Genomic DNA, 20,833 nt, shown 5'->3' on the forward strand with positions numbered 1-20,833 from the left:
TTTAGTCACTTCAGTAACTGATTTGGAATCTGAAGTTAAGGAGACACAAGAGGTTCATGTTGTGGTTGTGCAAGCTCTAGTAATAGAGGGGAAGGAGGAGCATAGAGTTGTGTTACCCGAGGAGGTGCAGTCCCTTTTGGCCGAGTTCAGTGAATTGGTGTCTGATGACTTACCAAATGACCTCCCACCGTTGAGAAATATTCAGTACCATATCGACTTAGTTCCGAGAGCGAGCTTACCCAATTTACCACATTATCGGATGAGTCCCAAGAAGAATCAGATTTTACAAGAGAAGGTAGATGATTTAATGAAGAAGGGTTTTATTCGAAAGAGTATGAGTCCATGCGTTGTTCCCGTGTTGCTGGTTCCAAAGAAAGATGGCAGTTGGAGGATGTGCGTTGATAGTCACACGATTAACAAGATAACTGTTAGATATAGTTTTCCAATTCTGTGGTTGGATGACATGCTAGATATGTTGGAGGGTTCGAAGTTATTCTCCAAAATAGATCTGTGAAGTGGTTACCATCAGATTCGGGTAAAACCTGGTGATGAATGGAAGACCGCTTTTGAAACAAAGCATGGTCTCTACGAGTGGTTGGTTATGCCTTTCGGATTGTCCAATGCGCCTTGTACTTTTATACTACTTAAGAACCAGGTATTATGGCCTTTCATTGGAAAGTATGTTGTTTATTTCGACGACATACTGATTTATAGTCGAAGTAAGAAAGACCATATTGAGCATCTTCGGGCTATGCTAGAGGTGTTGTCCCAAAATAAGCTTTTTATTAATTTTAAAAAGTGCAGTTGGATGACAGAACGATTATTATTCCTCGGGTATGTGGTCAGTTCGGAGGGTATATTGGTTGATGAATAAGTATGTCTCTTTCATTAGTCATTTCAGTTGTCATTCTTGTAAAAAAGAAATGCCTCCATTGGAGAACCACTGGGCAATTTTCAGGATTTGAATAGTCATCTCCATTAACATAACGGATTTCAAAAATGGGCATGAACTTTTATCCGTAACTACAAAGGACCTTGGAGACACAAAGTGCACCGTTTTGATTCCAAGGAAACATAAATATAATTAATAAATGAAAAGTAGTGTTGCGAAATGCATTGAGATGGGCAGATATCAGCCGCCACTCTCCTCCCTCGAGTTTTGAAATTCAATTCCCCATATATCTTTAACAATGAGATTGGGATCTTGGGTAGATCTGACGGTGATTTGTGAAGATTTGATTGTCGATATCAGACAAAGATACCGATGAGGGTAAAAAAATGGATGAGATCTGGAAACCTTAGTGAGGAATCGATGGCGTTTCGGTTTCGAGTCCCCGGTAGCAAAGAAGATATGTGAATTTAGATCAAATCAAAAATTGCGGAGACATTGCAGACCTGACCAGATCTGTCCACCCGACTCTCTCATTTGGTTTAAAACTCAAAACGGTTTTAAAAATGGGCATGAGCTTTTACCCATAACTACAAATGTAATGTGGGCAGGGTCGGCCCATCCTCCAGAGTTCGCGGGCCTTGCTAACTTGCAAACATGAGGCCCGACCTGCTCCTAAGGGTATGACCATAAGGACTGGCCAAGCATTTTGAAGTTTTTTTAAAGTTTTATTAAACTTGACATGCTCATCTACGTGAATCTCTCCCTCCGTTTGTAGAGAGAGAAAGCTCAGAGGGAGTGAGGGATTTGCCCAAGTATGAGGGAGAATTTGCTGGGGAAGATTAAAAGAGGAGACATACTACAATCTTTGAGGGATTTGAGGAGTGTGAAGATATCTTGGAGAACTTGATTTCTGGTAGATGGACTTGATTTTGGGTGGCGAGACTTGAGGATTGTAGGGGCTAATTTTACAATCAAAGATTATTTCAAATGGTCACCACTCACCAGTGATTTGCAAAAGAAACACAAAATGATTATCAAAGAATTGGGACATTGGTGGGGTGCTAATCAAAAATTCTCCGACGATCAAGTCAGTATATAGATCAACAAGATGACGACAAAAGAATAAAAATGATATGCGAATAATCTATATGAAATTGATTGGAAGTTAGTTGGAATATCAAGAATATTGCTTGAAGGGGAAGTAGAAGATGATCTCTTCCAGAGAGACCTTGGCATCAGCATCATGTTGTAAATCCACACCCCTATACACACCAACAATATTGTCCGCTTTGGGTTGTCCGGTTCCTGTGGATACATCGGACCCGCAAGACTTTGTTTCTCCTTAGGCCCAAGCAGGTGGGCTTGGCCCAACCCACCCAAGCCTAGGAAAAGGCCTTGTTGTAGTGTTAAGGTGGGCTTTTAGCCTTATAAATAAGACTTTAAGTCCCACATCTTTCGATGTGGGACAACACTCCCCCGCACTTATAGGCTAGGTTATGCCAGACCCAACAAGTGGAGTAGAGGTCGTGTCTAACTGGATCGAATTGCTCCGATACCATGTTATACTTTGTAATAACAAAGTCCTTTGATTATTTGTAGGCAATAAAGATCAAGAAGAACAAGAAGAAGAAGTAGAGAGGAAGTAGATGAGAGAAAATGTGTAAACTTCATAAATTCAAAAGTACTTGTACAAAGGCTACAAAGGAGCCTAAATAGAAGAACAATTACATACTGCAACAGTACTAAGACAAGACATATGAAAACTAAACTAATTAAATATGTATTGGGCTATAGATACCCAATTAGCTCATAAAGAGAAAATAGACCCAATAGAAAGTATCAAACTAGTACAAACTTAATAAGCCCAAAAACAAAATAATGGAAGCCTTCAAGATGAAGGCCCATGCTGGTAAGGGCACAAGACTAACTCTGAATCATCCTCTGAACGAGATGACCTGCAAGGAAGCTGAAGGTGGAGAGCAGCAGCGGAGACATCATGGATTCTCTCACATCAGATTGCACCTCCACTGCACCAAACACACGCTAGATTTTTGAAAGAGAGAAGCGATCATTTAACAAAGTCAATCTCAATTCCACTTCAAAGTTAGTCGAAGATCATATTTTTTTTTTCCGTCTTAAACAATTAGAGCTGGAAACAAGTCGAGCCGAATTGAGTTGAGCTCGAGCTTGAATCAAGCTTTAGAAATCTTGTTTCAGTACAATTTGAACATTTGATGAGTTTGAGGTCATTGGTGAAGGCTTATCAAAATTGCAAATCATGTTGTAAAGAAAAGAAATTCATGATTTTCTCCATAAACTGTACAACTTTTAATCCAACCATCGATCATGAAAACTAAAACAAGAATTTTGTTTTGCTGTTTGACCTTCTCTGAGAGGCATCTCTCTGTATCTTCTTTGTCTGGACTGGACTGGAGCATCCGATCCACATCGCCAAAATCCCTTCCCCTCTCGAAACACTCGATAGCTGCTGCTCCGGCGCCGTCGGAGATACCAAAATCTCAAAACACAGATTCATCAATCTATGATAAGTTAATCGGATATTGAATGATTGTGCCAGCAGAGAAGCATTGAGACGCAACGTCGAAGGATGTAGACCCGTGCCTTCTGCTGTTTCACCATCGATAAACACCGATTCCTCAAACTCGGTTTACGGCGATTTCTTGATCTGCCTTGAAATTCTCGATATTGTGGTTGGTAGTAAGCGATTGACATGGCGATTAGGAAAAACCGGGTCTGTGAAGTGCGGCCGTCTCTCTGCGTTCCAACTTCCAATGGCTTCAGTTATATAAAGACTGGGGATGGGGATTTGCAGTTGAAGACTGGAATGCGGCGTGGTCCCCACTTCATGCCTTGTCAGTTGTCACTAGTCTCTCGTAATTGTGCATTTCGGTCAAAAGAGGAAAAAAAAAATTAAAAAACCCAAATCCCACGTGGCAATTTTGTCTTTTCTCGGCTTCAACCCACGTTTTCCTTTAGGCCTGGCCCTACTCGATATTCTCATTAGTCATCTCTCATTTTCTCGCTATGAAGCACGTACGATGATGCGAGCATGCAACTTGAAGAATGGCTTTCCAGTTAGAGCAACTTCAGTGGTAAAAACTATATCAAGCACTTTAAAATCATTCTCTCTCTTCTACTCTCTCCTACGTGACATAACTTAATTGGGTGAGTGAGTCCCACAATATACACTATTCATCAACACTTCATACTTTTCAACACTTCATACTCATCTTCTTTATTTTCTCTCTCTTACTTTTTATCATCTATTTCTTACTTTTCATCATCCCTCTTCCTTTTCATCACCTCTCTCTTCCATTTTATCATCTCTTTCTTCCTTTTCATCATCTCTCTTCACTATTCATCAACTATATACATACTTCATATTTCAAGTGTCATTTTTAACAACAACCTATATTTCAAGTGTCATTATCAAGAAAGTGTGTTTTCAAGTGTTCATTTTCTTCCATTGTAGAACTCCAGCACTCTAAATTTTCCATAAAGTTCACTTTTCAACACTTGAAAATGTGTTATCAAGTGTTCATTGGACATGCTCTTAAGGTTTGCCTGGCGGCTCTGGCTGACACAATGATAGTGATATATCGTGATATGTTTGAACAATTTCTCGTGAACTGATGTGTATTTTATTGAAATATTTAACTACTATCTATGTTTATATATTGTTGAAGTGGAAACTTGCAAGATTAGAAGATCAATTTCGATTGTTGGGCCGACCTTTCTAGAATGCATCTGTTCAATGGTTTGGCTGCCATTTGATTGAATATGATGGTATATTTATAATACAGCACGCATATGTGGAAACGGCATCTCTTGGGACCCACCTTATCCTGGGGTGGAAAAACGAATATATAATCGATTACGTATAGAATTTGGTCAGTTGTGATGCAAATTTATAGAATTGGTTGGGACCTTTACTGAGAAACTAATTACAGCTGACGCAAATACACGTGTGTGGGTGGTCTTCACATTTTCAGGTGGTAATATTTGTCCAAAAGCTTCTCTGTGTACTCTCCAAACGTTAGGAAACCATTTGCAGGGATCAGCTGCCCACAAAAAAATTACAGTTTAGTAACCACTCTGGTTTAAAAATTTACACTGAATGCAATCAATAAGGCCATAGGAATTACTGGGATGGTAAAAATAATAATCAAAACAACATAGAGTAATCATCTGGTAGTTGGTAACCATGATCAAGTTAAAGTGGAAGAATTTTATGGATATTTCTTGCTTCACCAAAACAAAACAGACAAACAAATATACTACTTTTGGAGGAATGATGGTCAACAACTACTCCTACTTCACCAGCGCTCGGAGTTGGACTATGGCCCTACGGGCAGTTGTTGTAGTCTTGTAGAGAAGGCCAAACGTTATGTAATACACACGTGCTAGCAAAAGTTCTATCTGAAGGAAATTGTCAATGTTTTTCTCTACCTTTTTTTTTCTTTTCATTTATTTGCATCTCATTCAAATCAAAACTCTCTAGGGATTTAGAAAGCTGTTTGATTCTTGAATTTATGGCAAATTTTTTTCAATTGCAAATGCAGTAAACCGCGTACCTCTTTATGGATATGCACCTCCTCTGGAAAATTAAGCTTTTCATCCCTACAACAACAAAAGTTAATTTTAATTAGTATGGAATTTTATTTTGGTAGTTAGATATTGCACAAATGCAGGTGCCAGTAAACCTATAATTTACTAAGCAAAAAAGACAAATCATACTTCATAGCATACGTACAGAAGGGAAGAACTTTTGGAAGTGGATACACTAATAGTCCCAGAGTTCATTCAAGACACTATAGCATTATCTCATAGCTCAACCACATAACTACCATTAACACATTCTGGCAAAAGTCGTATCAAGAGACTCGATTGTGTAATTCTAGAACAAATACCAGTCAGGTTGCATGAATAATGCAAATGTAGATCGGTCAAGACAAGAAGCCTCCTTTGCTTTTGGTGCCTAACAGGATTAATAAATCAAGAAAACATGTTATTGTTGACTCATCACATGGCATAGAATAGGAAGAAAATCGTAGGAGAAGAATATAAGTGCAACATATTGGGAGATTCAATTTACAAAAATAAAAAGTGAAAATAAATTCAGTTGCACTATGAATCTATCATCACTTAATTTAGTACACCACAAGAAAGGTATCTACATCAACTCAATTATGCGATAGCACCATTCTCCTCAGTCCTCACCTTCATGAGGCAAGAGAGAGGCAGTGTTCCATGCCAAATATACCATGTATATGGAAATAGTATGTCAAGAAATATAAGAATTCATATAAATGCTTATAGATAGGGGAAATTTTTTCATAGAAATATAAGCGAGAATATAAAGGGCCAATGATATGCACTGAACACAATTCGGAAATTTGAGTCCAGCTTCAGCATGCCAATATGTCAAAAAAGTGAGCTAACTCCTTTATTTTGCAAAGATACTGTCATCTGCACTTTGCAGCATAACTCCCAGCATTAGGCATGTCCTTGAGCAGTTTCAGCAGAATGGACTACCTAGAAGTACTGAGGTTATAGATGGACAAAGTTGCATGCTCACTGCACAAATATATGAGCTGTTACAGGACTTTAAAACTGAGTACGGCCAGACGGCCTTCCTCGCAGCTCCAGATAGAAGTAAATTCAATCTTGCAAGTATGAGAGCGGCTCTCTGCGTTTATCTCCCTTTTGGAACTTGTTTTCTTTCAAATAAACGTGCATAGATTTCATCATGACAGCTATCAGAGTGGTCTTATCATTGACTTTTGTCATATAGGATCATTTATCTCATATTGTATGTGCCTCATGGTTTTTCAGAAAATGACGTCATTGAATAGATATAAACAGTTCAAAACACATCGACTCTAGTCCAAAGTTCGAGGAAGAAACTTTCCAAGAATTCCACATTACTAAAATGAAGAACATACCTGGACACAATGAGGTGTTGCGCATAGATAGCCACTCGAGAGTATTTCAGAGGTTTCACCAACTTGGTATGCTATTTCATCTTCACCAAATACAGCCTAATGCAAGAGAAACAAAAGTTACTACAAAAAGAACCCTATCTATCTTTCAAAAAGCATACGAATGTAATGCAACTATGCAAGTTAGTATATGAGAACCACTTTGCAGTGGAGAAAAGTAACTATTATGGTGATATTGCCACATTCAGATTTTAGTCTACATGAGAGCTTGGCATTTCTAGAAAAAAATAGACAATCACGAACAAGTGATATGAATTCTCGTATTTGTTAAGTTCATTCTAAGAAAAAGAATGTATACTTTGACAATTTGACCTGTACGTGTTCTAATGTAAAGTCCAGCAGCACTATCAGGACAAGGTATTTCCACAGCATCTCTTGTATACATGGCACAGGTCAGACCTGCATATTGGATTAAAAGACAAATTTTTAAAAAATAATTACGCAACAAAAGCCACAATCAAAGAATTTCAAGAATCTTTTCCATTGAGAAAAAGAATAATTGTTGGCTTATGCCATCAATATCCTTTATGAACGAAAAAAGAACCTTAAAACGAGCTGACTTGTAAACTCTTAAAGATGAAAAAACAAACCCAGATTTAAGAAAGTCATCACCTGTCAGTGAACCATGGTCAGTGTGCCATCCGCACCAAGACGACATTGACTCAGCATCTTTGACACAATTACTACACGTAATAACAAATTGCAATAAATGTCCTTGGCAAGCAAGAAAAGACCAGTGTTTTAAAAGGCGGGTTCGGAAACCGAGGCGTTTGACTTATTTGAGGCGAGGCGTAAGCCTCGAGGCGTAACGAGGCGTAAGCCTCCGTAAGAATCAACAAAAAAACATATATGCTTAATCTAAAATGTACATGTACACATTCAAATATAATCATATCAATTTATCAATTTATGAAGACATAACTCCATCCATCATCAATTCAAGTGATCAGCAGAGAAACTTGGAGTTGGACGCAGAATTAGAGAGAAAGTCTAATTGAATAAAGTCTTCAAGAATCAAAATAAATCAATTACTTCCAGCCATTCTCAATATTTTTTTTTTTTTTTGATTAGGGAACCCCTAGACACGTCTTGCGAGCTTTGCTCTACTTGACGGCCCAGAGTAAACCCTAACCCAGCCCGCCACCCCACTAGACGGTCTGGGCTTTAAGTCAGGGCCGAGGCCCAGGTGGGATATAACTCCAGTGGACTAGCATGCTAGCGCTTCGTTCCCCGTTGGAATCGAACCCCTTCCCTCCACATGCACGCGCGAGCACGCACAGTTGAGTGTGGAGACCGAGTGATCGACCAACGAGGCTATACCACTTTCGTTAGCCATTCTCAATATGCTAAAGCTACATGTCTAAAACTAGTGGGTGTCGTGTGGATGACAGGATTTGAAATCTGTCAAAATTATCACCGCAAGTATCTTATATACTAAACGAACATTTTTTTTCATTCTAGTTATCCTATGAAAGATGGAACCCCTCCAAGCCAGCTTCACATGCTCGCTTTGCAAATATTAGCAAGAATAATAAGAAAACTGAATCAATCAAGATCTGAAGACTGAAAATCGTACCTTCTATTCAAGATCTAGGGCACAAGTTGCACAACACCAACAGAGAGTTAGAGAGAGAGAGAGTATGTATGAAGCTGAAAATCGATTCGATTCGATTCGATTCCTTGGACGATTTGTTTGTTAGAGAGAGAGAGTCTTCGAGAATTTGTCTCAAGAATCGTCGTCGTCGGTTGGAATGGCCTCGCTGGGTTGTTTGTGTTTTTGTTCTTTGTGGGCGTTGCTTTTGATAAATTGTGGTTTGTCAACAATTACGCCTCATACGCCTCGAGGCGCAACGCCTCAGGCATATGAGGCGTATGCCTCACAGGCCTTTATCAAGGGCGTACGCCCTGAGGCAACTCGAAGGCGCCTCGCCTTGAGGCGCGCCTCAGTGCGTACGCCCTGACCGCCTTTTAAAACATTGGAAAAGACTGATAGAAATTAAGGAACTATTTGAGAACTCTAAGGATAATTTTAAATTGAATAATTTTATAATGCATATTTAGCTTCAGATAGAGAACACATTATTCATTATTCATGCCTGTAAGTAGGGAGAAAAAGGTGTAGCAATTAAGGAACCACTAAGGGAAGAACTTAAAATTACCTTTCTTGTGTTGGAAAGTAATAAAGCAACCGGCCCTTAGGGCACCGCGAATGACGAATTATCTGTTCAAGAGACTGACTTTCATGCATCTTCTTCCCCTTTGATACTGCTCATCAGGATTAAATTAGTTACCACAAACCAAAATTCAGAGAGCAACATTTACGATAACAACCACCACTTATAAATAATAGCTAAATATGGCTAAAACATAAGCGTTTGAAAAACAAGGCTATTATTTACATTTTGTTTATCAAGGGCGGAGCTCTGTCCTGCCCATGCATGGCAGTTCAGGATTGACCTAAGTGTCACCCCCAATAGTGCTTAAGTATGCATGGTTCAGGATTGACCTGAGCATGACCACAGACCAAAAACAAAACTGCACAGAAGTTGAATATCCCACATGCAATACCACCAAATCAAAAAGTAGTGAAATGATAGAGTATAAGATATCTTCTAACTTTAAGCGAACAAAACAAGTCTTCCATTAAATTATAATTGGAAACTCTCATCTTGAAAAGGAATGTTGACCAGAAATTCAGTTCAATATCCAGAGGGAGACTTTCCAAGAATAATAGGTTAAGTTCCTTGGCTTCAAATTTATGCGATGTCTAGAAGCATATTTACAGTGCTATTTTTCATTTCGAAAGGCTAGAAACACTTTGTTCACACAATTAATTGTTTGCAGCAACATCTATTGAAATAAAGGCTTGAATTCAATTTCATATGGTCAACAGGGAAACACCAACTCCTTGGATAAAACGGTTACCATATTGATCACAGTGATAAGCCAACATCAACCCGACATCAAGTATCAGCTTTCCAAGAGCTTTGAAAGCTGCACAAACATAACATCTAGTTGTTAATTCTAGAGTAAAGTCTCAAACCATCACTTACACATGCTTATAAGTTATAACAGATAGCTTATCAAAAAAAAAAAAAAAGGTATAACAGATAACTGAACAACCACAGTTTCCCTAACCATTAATCTAATGAACAGCAAAATAAGAAACTTGTGAATAGATCAAACAAGAAAGCAAACAACTAGCAATACTAATATCCTAGAAATTTTCTCTCTCAATTAACTTATGAAGTCTGCTATGCCAAAACAGTTAACGATCCTAGCAATACAACCACACAAGACATAACCCCTATCAATTATTTAACCTGCAAAAATATGACGAGATGTGTAATGCAGGACATATGTTTGTCAGATGCTTCAGATGGTTGCTGCATCATACCAGACATTCTGGTTAATTATTATCATTTACTTTGTAATATAATTTGATGAGAATAGTAGGAGTGAGAAAGTTAAGTAGGAATTCTAATTTAAGTAAACAAATTATGAGTTTGTTTCCTAATTTAATTTAGGGTTGATGTCTTTAATACTAAGTTTATGGAGCTGTTTTATTATGCACTGAAGAATTAGAAGAATATTTGGAGGATTTGCCTAGGATTTATCCAATTGTAATCGGCTCTCAAGGCATTCTTTGCTTTGATTTGCTTGGGCTATGTAAGAACCATTATGTGTGTTCTATACTAGATTTATTCGGCTATTTGGGATATTCTTGCTCCAATTGGCTTGGGCTAGGGTAAATTCATTACGTGTTTTTCTACTCTAGAGATTATATTAGGGTTCAATTCGTGAATTCTATCAACCCAATAAATTAACTTGTTGGTTTGGGGTATTTCACATCATTTATATATATTCTAATAAATTTCTCTTTTATTTTGTTCTTTGGTGTGGTCAATTGGATTTGATTTGTTTGTTGTGGGATTCATAACCAGTTCCTCAACATAATTCAACTAGTTCAAGACACTCAATTCATATACTTGAACAAAACTTCTAATTGTCTGCAAGATCCCACAAAGACAATGTAGCTAAACAAGAAAAAAGAAGTGGAATATTTAACATACTAATTTTTTGAAAAAAAAGGCAGTCTAGAAAAGTGGAAGACATACCCACTTCAAGTTCTGGCAATGCTTTATCAGGCCATATATTTGATCCACAATAGGACGGATACCTAGAAGACAAAGCATGGATGATAATTTGGCCAAATAAGCAGAAAGATGTTTCCTATATAGAATCACTACCTATGCGTATGTGGTATATAACTATATATTACATATAAGCACATATGTATAAATCCTGTTATAGTTGTTCACTTTTTTGTTATTACCCAACACCAGACATCTCTGGATAGTTACATACAACTCCTAACAATACCCACTCATAGGTAAAAGCATGAAGCACTTGAGAACAAAACATGTTATTTATACGCTCTTACCTTTGTATTAAATGTGCATCAGTAGTAGGCGTATCTAAGATGGGATTTGCATAAAAGGAGCCCTTCAGCATATCTGCATAAGATACAAAATAAAAATAAGAATAGAAGATCCAGGTTTGAAAGATTTGATATTCAATTTCATCTGGAACCACAACTCATTTGAACTAATCGAAGTATAAACCACAAATTAAAATTTCATAGAACTTGTATAATAGAGAAACAACCCATCTGCACTTCTCTTAAAGCAAACATGGCACAAATATATCTTTTGTAGCAAATAAAAATATTAACTCATGCATTCATCTCTGGAAGATGTCTGTTTTTGAGAATAAAGAAACAAAAAAAGGCAAGTTTGTTTAGATGTTTTCAGTATATTGTTCATGAAAATATGAAGCATTCTTGTAGTTCCCTGATAAATAAACACATACTAGCATATTCGTAAATCTTTTTTCTTTCTAACAAGCAAAATAAAGTTGAGTTTCCACTTTGCATTCTCCCAAACATACTTTTTACTTTATTAATTTTTCAAAGCTTAACTTTCAGAAACATTTTATCCAAATAATATTTTTGGTTTTCATTCCAAAAAATTGTCACAAGGACTCTTCTTCAAAGGAGTTCTTGAAAACAATTACAACCCCTTAGTTTTTCACTTTGCTGCCCCATGATATGTTACAGAAACCAATGCACTAAGAATATTTAACTGAGGGTTGGGGCTATATTGTGCTACACTTAAAGCCAAAGTCATATCCAACTCAAACTTGCCTTAGGCCTCCCATCCTTTCCAGAGACCAGAAGGGTTTATTTGGCATTCTTGTTGACATGATGCTTGAATAGCAGGCCCCTACCAATATTAAAAGGGATTCCCTTGCCATAGTAGGGAGAACTCGGTAGTCTGGTTTGGTCTTTCCATAAGTTTTCTTTTCAAAAGATGTGTTCAGCATTCAAAGGTCGACTTCTGATTTGCAGGGCGCATCGACATTAAACTAGTTAGGAGCTATTTACAGTTGACAGAAAACAACATAGGCTCCACCCAATAATAAAAGGAAGCATTACGAAAATATCACATCTGCTGTGAAGACCAGTTGGCCTCAGCTTTTAGAATTTGTTGTGCACAGTTAAAGAACAAAATGCATAAGAATGAGAAAGTAGCTCTCCCTGCTACAAATGTTCCAATGAAGAACAACTTTGTCATGTTTGAAAGTCGAACTTATGAAATAACTTACCAAGCTTCCCAGATTCAAGCTTCTCTTTCCCATGACTCCACCCAAAGTTGTACCTGCATGGATAGCGGGCAAGATGAACAAATATTAGGGCACTTTCAATGCGGTAGTCCCATAATTATTGACCACAGCAACTTAAAAATGTAAAGTATTATACAAAAATACTAAAGTAAAAAGACTAAACACCCCTGGAGAATTATCGGAAAGGCAACAAAATTGGTAATATCAACTACAATGCATTCAGGAATTTGGTCTAATACTTTTGTTTTAAGATAAGCACCAAGCTTTGATTACAATAATTCAAAGGAGCAAAAGGAAACATTCTAAACATCTGACCTGACTGTCCTAAAAGCAGAATGAAAAAGTGACAAGAAATAAGAATAGAATAATGGTGTGTTGTGGGCTTTGCATTCAAAATAACTGAATCTTTGCATTCAGATTACATCCATTGCTAGAAGACCTGCATAGGCTAAAAATTACCTACTATCAGGATCTTCAAGTTCCTTCTTCACCTCTTCAGACAAACTAGCTAATCTGAATAAAAGAAAGAAGGAAAAAAAAACATTAGTACATGAGTGAAAGGAAAAAAAAAGTTCATTTAGTTTCTTCCTTTATATCGGAAGCACTCAGAATAAAAATAGGAAATCTATTTGAAGCTTATACCTAGGTGCAAGATGTAGAAGATCTCGACGCAAGGAAGAAAACCCTGGAACCTATAATGGAGAAGAGCAAACTCAAATGAAAACCTATCATGTGAACATCTAGTATGCATCCAGTGCATATTAGATGCATAAACCAAAATAGAACAGAGATATATCAGATTAAAAAACAATAACAAAAATTCAAGAAACATTAATTGGAGGCATAGGACTTATGATCTTCACATTTGATTGTCAGAGATGAAGCTATACCAAATATTAATACCATTCAAATGACAATTAAAATTCAAAAAATAACAAAAAAAATAGATGGCTTTTTTTCCTTCTTTCAAAAAACCACTGTTGTTGACTGTTTTCACCCTCACTACAACTAAACCCAGATTTTACCAGAAAGTGTTTTCCAGTCTCAGACATGGAATGCAGGACAAGTGGACAACCTCCAAAGTCCAAAATAGAAGTTATAATCACCTAACCGGTAATTTTTGGGTGCTTTCATTAAAGTCTTACCCATATCCTATGATGTTAAAATGGTTATGTCAAGACAGTCAAGTTAGCAAAATTCTCAGACAATATGAATTATGAAGATCAAAGGTCAATCTAACTATCCAAGAAATTGATCTTTCAACCCTCATCACAAATGTTACATGGATAAGTTACAGGAATTGAACCAAAAACCCAGCCTAGAATGTTCATTATTATAAAACCATAGGCCATACTCAAAACTACACAATTATTTGCTTGAACATATCGCTAAACAGATGCATATTCGCACAATATATAAACAACATTGTAACAGACCACATATGATCTTATGGAATAGGAGGACAACAGAAAAGAAAAGCAATATATCACATTAAACTGTAAACAGATAGAGTGTCAAGAAAAAAAAAAGAATCATACATCTTGAACTGATAGAATTCCCAGTCCGTTTGGGCCAAAACCTTCTTCAATCTTCCAAGACAAGTCAGCATCCTTGTCCTAAACAATTAATTTCAACAAGACACAGATTCCGAAACCTTTCAGTACAGAATTATGTTGTACCTTCAACGGTGTAATTCTATTGAAACATCAAAATACTAAGCCGGCAAACAAAACTATAATAAATTTAAAATAGCCCTCCATTTGGTGTATTATCAGATGTTTGATTTCTCAATAACCAATTACGTCAAATCAACAAAGTTAACAATTATCTGGCTAAGCTATGTTGCGTCTTTGGCTTAAGAGAACGTAATAGACGGAAAATAATTTTTTTCCCCTTTTCAACAGGTTTTCCCCCGAAACCAAACATAGCCGGGGAAGAGAAAATCACCTTCAGTTCAGAGTATGACACGGTGACGGTTCTGAGTGTAGGGACCGCTGGTTGCGACGAGCAAGACATCTTTCCGATTGAACGGTGATCGCGAGAGAGGAGACTTAGGGCCGTTGAGACTTGAGAGAGTGACAAGTTGAGAGAACCGAATAGAGAAAAAAACGCAAAGTTTTGGCTCTTCACGCTTTTGTTTGAATCCAAGGAAGAATACAGATTCGCATCTTATTCACGCCCATCAACCATCCGCATCAAAACAAGTGATCGAATTTTTTTTTTTTTTTAGAATAGTATAATTTTTTGATGAATAATTGAATTATTGAATACATCATAAAATCTGTTATTCTCTTTTATCAAATGAATTAATTTTAGATGACTCCAATTCTTGATAAAAACTCATGTTAAATCATGATTTTTTTTTTGTTAAAAGTGATATGTTGGAGTTTAGAAGTTAGGAATTAGTGTTTAGGGTTTAATTTTTAGTTTTACGGTTTAGACTTTAGAGTATAAAATTTAGGATTTATGGTTTAGAATTTAATATTTATAATTTTTTTCCCAAAATCTATTATATTCTAACATTATCAACACCAAAACACTCAATCACACATTTTAATTTATGATTTAACATGAGTTTTGATACATAATTGGAGTTAAAAATTAGAGCAAGAAGTGGAGTCTCTATCCTAGTGTATACAATCAAAATTTTGAATACACAAGTGAATTGGAGAGTAGAGAATTTGGGATATGGATTTATTATTACTCTTTTTCTTCTCCAAAAGGAATTTTCTTTATGTTAATAATATTCGTAGTATTATGTTTCCTAATAAGTTTCACAGCTTAATATGATGAATTTCCTAGCGTAAAGTTCTTAATAAATTATATTTTTAAAAAATAAAAATAAAAAACATTAGATATCATGTACATGAGATCACTATATAAAATTATTGTGTTTTTCTCGTGCAATGCATGAGTCCTAAACTGAATTATTGCAAAAATGTACTTGATTTGCCCTTGACTTTGGGGGTATTTAAGAGATTTCATTAAAATTTGGAAATTATTTCATAATTTAGTTGATTTTATCCCTATCAAATTTACTTATTTAAATTTGTGTTGATATGATTTGTCCTGTGGGGCACGTGGATTGTATTTATCCTCAAGGCTCACTTGTTTTGCCTAATTGGTCTAACCCATTTGTGGGCTTAATTCAAGAATCCATTTAATTAGGCCCAACCCAAACTCTGACCCTTGTGGTCTCGGAGGTTCGATCCATGTTGTACACTCCCCTCCCACAAACTAGACCGAAGGGAAATCCATGAATGCAATCCAGTCAAGTAGTCAATCTAAAACACATACTGAAAAACACAAGTCTACCAAATAAAAGTCCTTGCATTCAACTTAATACCTAGGCTTACAAATTGCAGAACCAATAATCAAAAACATAATTGACTCAAAGCCATTATTATAACTTATACACTGTGTTTCTGATATGTTCAGTGTTCATGTCATTGCAATGCTGAGATATGGCCAATTTCACAGCAAAATCACACTCTAAGCTCCCCAACTTCAGGTCCTAGCGGTTCAAAGAGAGCTTCTAGTTCACCTTGATCAACTTCGTCCAAGCTTGACGGGTTCCATTTAGGGTTCTGTAAATGCATGATCATAAGAGTTTAGTGAACTAGAAAGATTATTTTCACTGAATGAGAAGCCTAAGCCTCACAAGAAAGCATATTAAATGAAAATATCAAGAATTTATTGCTCATCTGAGAACTCGTAAAACCCAAAAAAATATAAAAAATTGATGATTTCAGATGGATCTAGGAAGGATAGCATTTTAGATGCATATGAGACTATCAACCATTTAATTGTTTTCACAGACAACCATAAATCAAGAAAGAGTTTAGTTTATCAACCTTAAAAAACGCTGGCCAAAATTTAAAAGAAATAGTATAGAAAATAGCTTTGCGGCATAATATCCAGCAAACTAATGGCTCATATGCAGTATTTAAGGTCAAGAAAAAAAAATCAACCATATATGCAGGAAGGAAGGTCAAGAATCACATCATAATTTTACTGGTTTTCATTAACAATAGGTTTTGACTTTTGACATCCTTGACTGGAAATAAAATAAGAACCTGGTCCTTATCCACCAAGACTGCTCTAACACCTTCAGCAAAGTCATCTCGCAGGGCCGACCTTAGGGCAATGCGATATTCAGTCCTCATCACGCCATCTAGCTGTATACACCGAAGTAAAGAAAGAACTTGTTGCTTGTCAAAGTGATGTTCAATTGTAAAAAATAAGGATGAAATGTGTAAATCCAGACTCACCGAGGATAAAATAATATCGTTCTTCCTGTGAGCAGATGCAACTCTTGAAAAATGCTCTCGTGTTAAGCATAGTGAAAATGGCGCACCCTTCCCAAGACCTTGAAGAGCCTCATTAGCCCAATCTACAACTGCAGAGAGGAAGGAAATCAGGAAAAAAGAAGGGCACATAATAATAAGTGCAGCTTCATTCTGTTAAATCCTTAAATATTTAAGTCCGACAAAGCGTCAACTATGGATTCGTAGTTTTCAATAGAGAGACCAAAAGGCTTGCCTGTGGCATCACCATTCAATTGATGCTTTTTCAGCTCCTCAATAATCTCCTTAACTGACTTATTGCCACCAAAACAGGAGACTATCTGAGGTAAAAACATCTTCAACAGGGGCTCAGAATCAGGGTCACTGCTATATTTTGCTAACAATGCTTTGATTTCCTGATGGGGATCCTGGGAACTATATCAACAATTGACAAATTATATTAGAGTCCTACAGGGTAATGAACAAAAGCCAGTTATCTTGTAAAACTGCTGCAGATGACCAGATGTGATAAATCCATTCAAACCAACATCTTGGGGGGAAAAAGAAGAAGTCCTAGTCCTGACAATGACTATAAGAAATAAATTGATTTTAAAATTGAAATTGCTAAGATAAATTTTCTCATTATTCACCAGGGCAATTAGATCACATGGTGAAATAAGAAGGAAAATGTTACAACATTTCTATTGGTCATTTGCATTGCAGCCCCTTACTACGCTGTAAACCATTAAAAATAGCAAACTAAAACACATTGCACATCAGCCAATCATGTTAGTCTAAAAAGGTAGGACTATATTTGTGTTACAACAATAGTAGTCACTGAAAAAGATAAAACAATGATTGGAAGCATACAATGTCATTCCCAAAAGAGCTTCCTTCAGTGAGCCAAGATTTCCAGATGGGACATGGTGTGTTCCAAGGCCAACATACAGTGCATCAGATGGTGTAGAAATCCTTTTCCCAGTCAATCCAAGATAAGTGCCTGAATATGTTTTGATTAATATGCCATTACAACAAGGGAAAAAAAAAAGGGATGCTCAATGATGCATGAAGCAAACAAAGAAAATTATAGTAAACTAAATTCACGGAAGCTTCTTAAGATGACTAAACAAAGCACCCATATCAAGAAAAGCATAAATTCTTAACATAGGCTTCAAGAAATCAAATTCTATTCTCCTGAATAACAGAAATGTCAGAAATACATAATGTGCCAATACAATTGAATCTCATAAGATGATGATGGGTAAAAAATAAGATCAATGGAACTTCAAGAGAACAACTCTAATTGGCACAAAAATATCATACCAACTAATCCATCTCCTGGACTCTGTGCTGCTATATGTGCAAATCCAACATCTGGGAACAAACCGATTCCATTTTCAGGCATTGCAAGAACAGTCCTCTGTAGTGGATTCATAAAAGTTAAAAAGCAAGAATGGAGAAACATTATTTCCTCAACTCATGTGATAAGGGCCATAAGGCAGTAATACCTCGGTCACAATTCGATAGCGACCATGTCCGGATAGGCCAATTCCAAAACCCATTGTTATGCCGTCCATGAAGCAAATATATGGCTTCTTGTACGAAGAAATTTTGCATATAAGTGAATACTCGGCTGTAAATACCTGACAAAAAAACACAACAATGCATACTAATTTAAGGCAAGAAACTAATACACACTCCCCAAACTTAAAACACATAAAAAAACTCAGATCATTCTACTGGCGGGAGGACATGAAATGCACTCTAGCCTGATCCATAAGAACTGGTGTCTAATAGACGCATACATAAAATATATAACCAAAACAAGTAGACTCAAAAGTCAAAACTCTTATGAACAAGTTCAAGCAATGTGAGACAACAAACAATGCATGCATTGATGTGCTGTTATGTGTGATTAAAAATGCTGTGAAAGAGTGGCACGTCTTGATAAGGATATGCAATTGTGTATATGCTGAGATTCACCAAAACAACATGAAACACTAATGAAGAATATGTGTGGGCATGTCTCCAGTCTAACACATAATGAAACCGGAACTCTTATTTAAACCATTCTTTGATGTGTACAACATCTACATCGAAGTTGTAGAACAAAGAGATTCAACATAAACAGATAGATCATATGACATCCCCATTCTCCAAATAGTATAATCATTAGAGAACCTAGGAAAGAGTTCATATGCAAAATCAAATAATACAAACATGATCTCCAAATCACAACACCGAGCCTCATTTGGCTTTAGGTTTTTAAAATAAAGTTAGTTTACAGTTTACACAGTAGCTATTCCTAGGATTTGTCGTTGACACATTTTTAAGAAATGTTTCATGAAATTAAAGTAATACTTTCTATATATTCCAATAAAATGTACAGTTGGCTCATGTGAGGCTGAATAGCATAGTCGATAGTTATGGTAGTTCACCGCACAACCTCACCCTGCACCCCATCTTGTGTGAAGAGGAGAAGCCATCAGGATATAAGGACATCGAAAATAAATAAAACTATATTATGGACAAGAAAGCCATCTCTATTCAATCGAAAGACACTTAAGACCTCAATCATATCTGATAGGTGTTTTTTGGCTGTAATCTGCTTCACATCACCACCTGCAGGTAAACTATGGTCTGGGTTATCAATTAGACAAGAACTAATCAAATCGTATTATAGATAAGTGAGAGAGAAAAAAAACGCAGACTGATGCATAGAATCCCCAACCACAAAATACATCAGAAGAAATATTAAAAACTGTGTACAAAAAATATCAAGAACCATGATACAGCATGCAAAACATGGCTGACATGCCAGTAGCACAAAATAGTACTCTAAAACTGAAAAGAAAGGAAACCTTTTGCACAAGAGGTGTGCTTTTTTCCTTTTGAATTTCTGCGACAACCCCTTTAATATCCATTCCTGCATTGGTCACGAGTGGTAATCCTCAAAACTTCCTCGCACTCACAGTTAATATGCTACAAAATACTACATAATTAAACAAAAAATAAAAAATTTACAACAAAACCCCCCTTCGCCTAATCTGAGTGGAAAATGCATCAATGAATCATTACTGAAACGAATTCATAGCTCAATCTGCTCATCTAGTTGACATTACCTGCACAGAATGCACGAGGCGAGCTGCCCTCGACGAGAACACATTTGACCCTCGGATCGATTTCCCACTCATCAAGGAAACTTTTGTATTTGATATCCATATCTGCATTAAACCAAGACCAAAATTTTTCTTCAAGAATTCATCTATGACCAAAGCACCTCCAAATTCATGTTTAAACGGCACAAACTACAAAAATCTCACCGTGCATATGTGTTATACTGCTACTTATCTTGTCAATTAATTAGCCAATACATGCCATGAAAGGGGAAATTCAATTCACAGGCAATAACAATCACTAATCAATCATCATCAAAGAAGGTGTTCATATTGTGAGCGAGAGAATGTGGAGTGAACCTAAATTCATGGCGTTGAGAGCCTTGGGGCGATCGAGAGTGATTACAGCGACGCCGTTCGGATGAACATTTCCCTTAACGAAATCGTCTGCACTTGTACCAGCAGCCATGATCGAGAGAGTTCGATGAGTATACGAGAGATATGATGCACAGATTTTCGGGGAGATTGAGAGTCTGGCAAAAACGAGCGACGATGATCTGTTGAGGAGCTGGGAAGCTGAGAATATGCTTCTCATGCCTTTTTTGGCGTCTCTCGATTTTTATCGGAAACTCGAAGAGAGGGTGGAGTGGAAAAAGTAGAGACTGAAAGTGAAGGAGTAACATTTGCTTCATTGACCATTTTGCCATTAGTGTCAAATTTAATTACATTGACGCCACCACTTGGGCTGAGAGCCTGAGACTGAGTGTGCGTTTTTTTTTAAAAAAAATTTGAAATGGTGGATTCGAACCCTAATCATAAGAATGATACACA

At 36.7% G+C, this 20,833-nt stretch overlaps 2 protein-coding genes across 5 annotated transcripts; both read right to left on the reverse strand.

Annotated features, from left to right (window-relative positions):
- Nucleotides 1-4,531: 4,531 nt before the first annotated feature.
- On the reverse strand, nt 4,532-14,752 carry LOC120006651. Of its 2 annotated transcripts, XR_005470058.1 has the most exons (16): nt 14,548-14,752; nt 14,139-14,216; nt 13,243-13,292; nt 13,060-13,113; nt 12,583-12,635; nt 11,360-11,432; nt 11,034-11,095; nt 9,841-9,909; nt 9,075-9,180; nt 7,528-7,598; nt 7,214-7,314; nt 6,859-6,954; nt 5,824-5,891; nt 5,488-5,533; nt 4,841-4,974; nt 4,532-4,758 (listed from the first exon to the last, which is right to left on the reverse strand). XR_005470058.1 is itself a non-coding variant. In XM_038856775.1 (15 exons), the coding sequence occupies exons 1-15, from the start codon at nt 14,614-14,616 to the stop codon at nt 4,894-4,896; spliced, it is 1,077 nt and encodes a 358-aa protein (XP_038712703.1). In that variant the 5' UTR covers nt 14,617-14,752; the 3' UTR covers nt 4,767-4,893. The 2 variants fall into 2 exon arrangements, 1 of the variants encoding a protein (XP_038712703.1); XM_038856775.1 differs by lacking the exon at nt 4,532-4,758 and having other exon boundaries at nt 4,767-4,974.
- A 1,107-nt stretch (nt 14,753-15,859) lies between these two features.
- On the reverse strand, nt 15,860-20,648 carry LOC120004836 (3-hydroxyisobutyryl-CoA hydrolase-like protein 3, mitochondrial). Of its 3 annotated transcripts, XM_038854154.1 has the most exons (11): nt 20,363-20,648; nt 20,009-20,110; nt 19,768-19,812; nt 19,456-19,508; nt 18,395-18,529; nt 18,210-18,306; nt 17,757-17,886; nt 17,143-17,321; nt 16,872-16,999; nt 16,677-16,778; nt 15,860-16,187 (listed from the first exon to the last, which is right to left on the reverse strand). In XM_038854154.1, the coding sequence occupies exons 1-11, from the start codon at nt 20,595-20,597 to the stop codon at nt 16,086-16,088; spliced, it is 1,308 nt and encodes a 435-aa protein (XP_038710082.1). In that variant the 5' UTR covers nt 20,598-20,648; the 3' UTR covers nt 15,860-16,085. The 3 variants fall into 3 exon arrangements, with proteins under 3 accessions (XP_038710082.1, XP_038710079.1, XP_038710081.1); XM_038854151.1 differs by lacking the exon at nt 19,456-19,508 and having other exon boundaries at nt 19,748-19,812; XM_038854153.1 differs by lacking the exon at nt 19,768-19,812 and having other exon boundaries at nt 20,363-20,597.
- Between the last annotated feature and the right edge of the window lie 185 nt (nt 20,649-20,833).

This window comes from Tripterygium wilfordii, chromosome 9 (assembly GCF_013401445.1).
Source record: "Tripterygium wilfordii isolate XIE 37 chromosome 9, ASM1340144v1, whole genome shotgun sequence".
NCBI lineage: Eukaryota > Viridiplantae > Streptophyta > Magnoliopsida > Celastrales > Celastraceae > Tripterygium > Tripterygium wilfordii.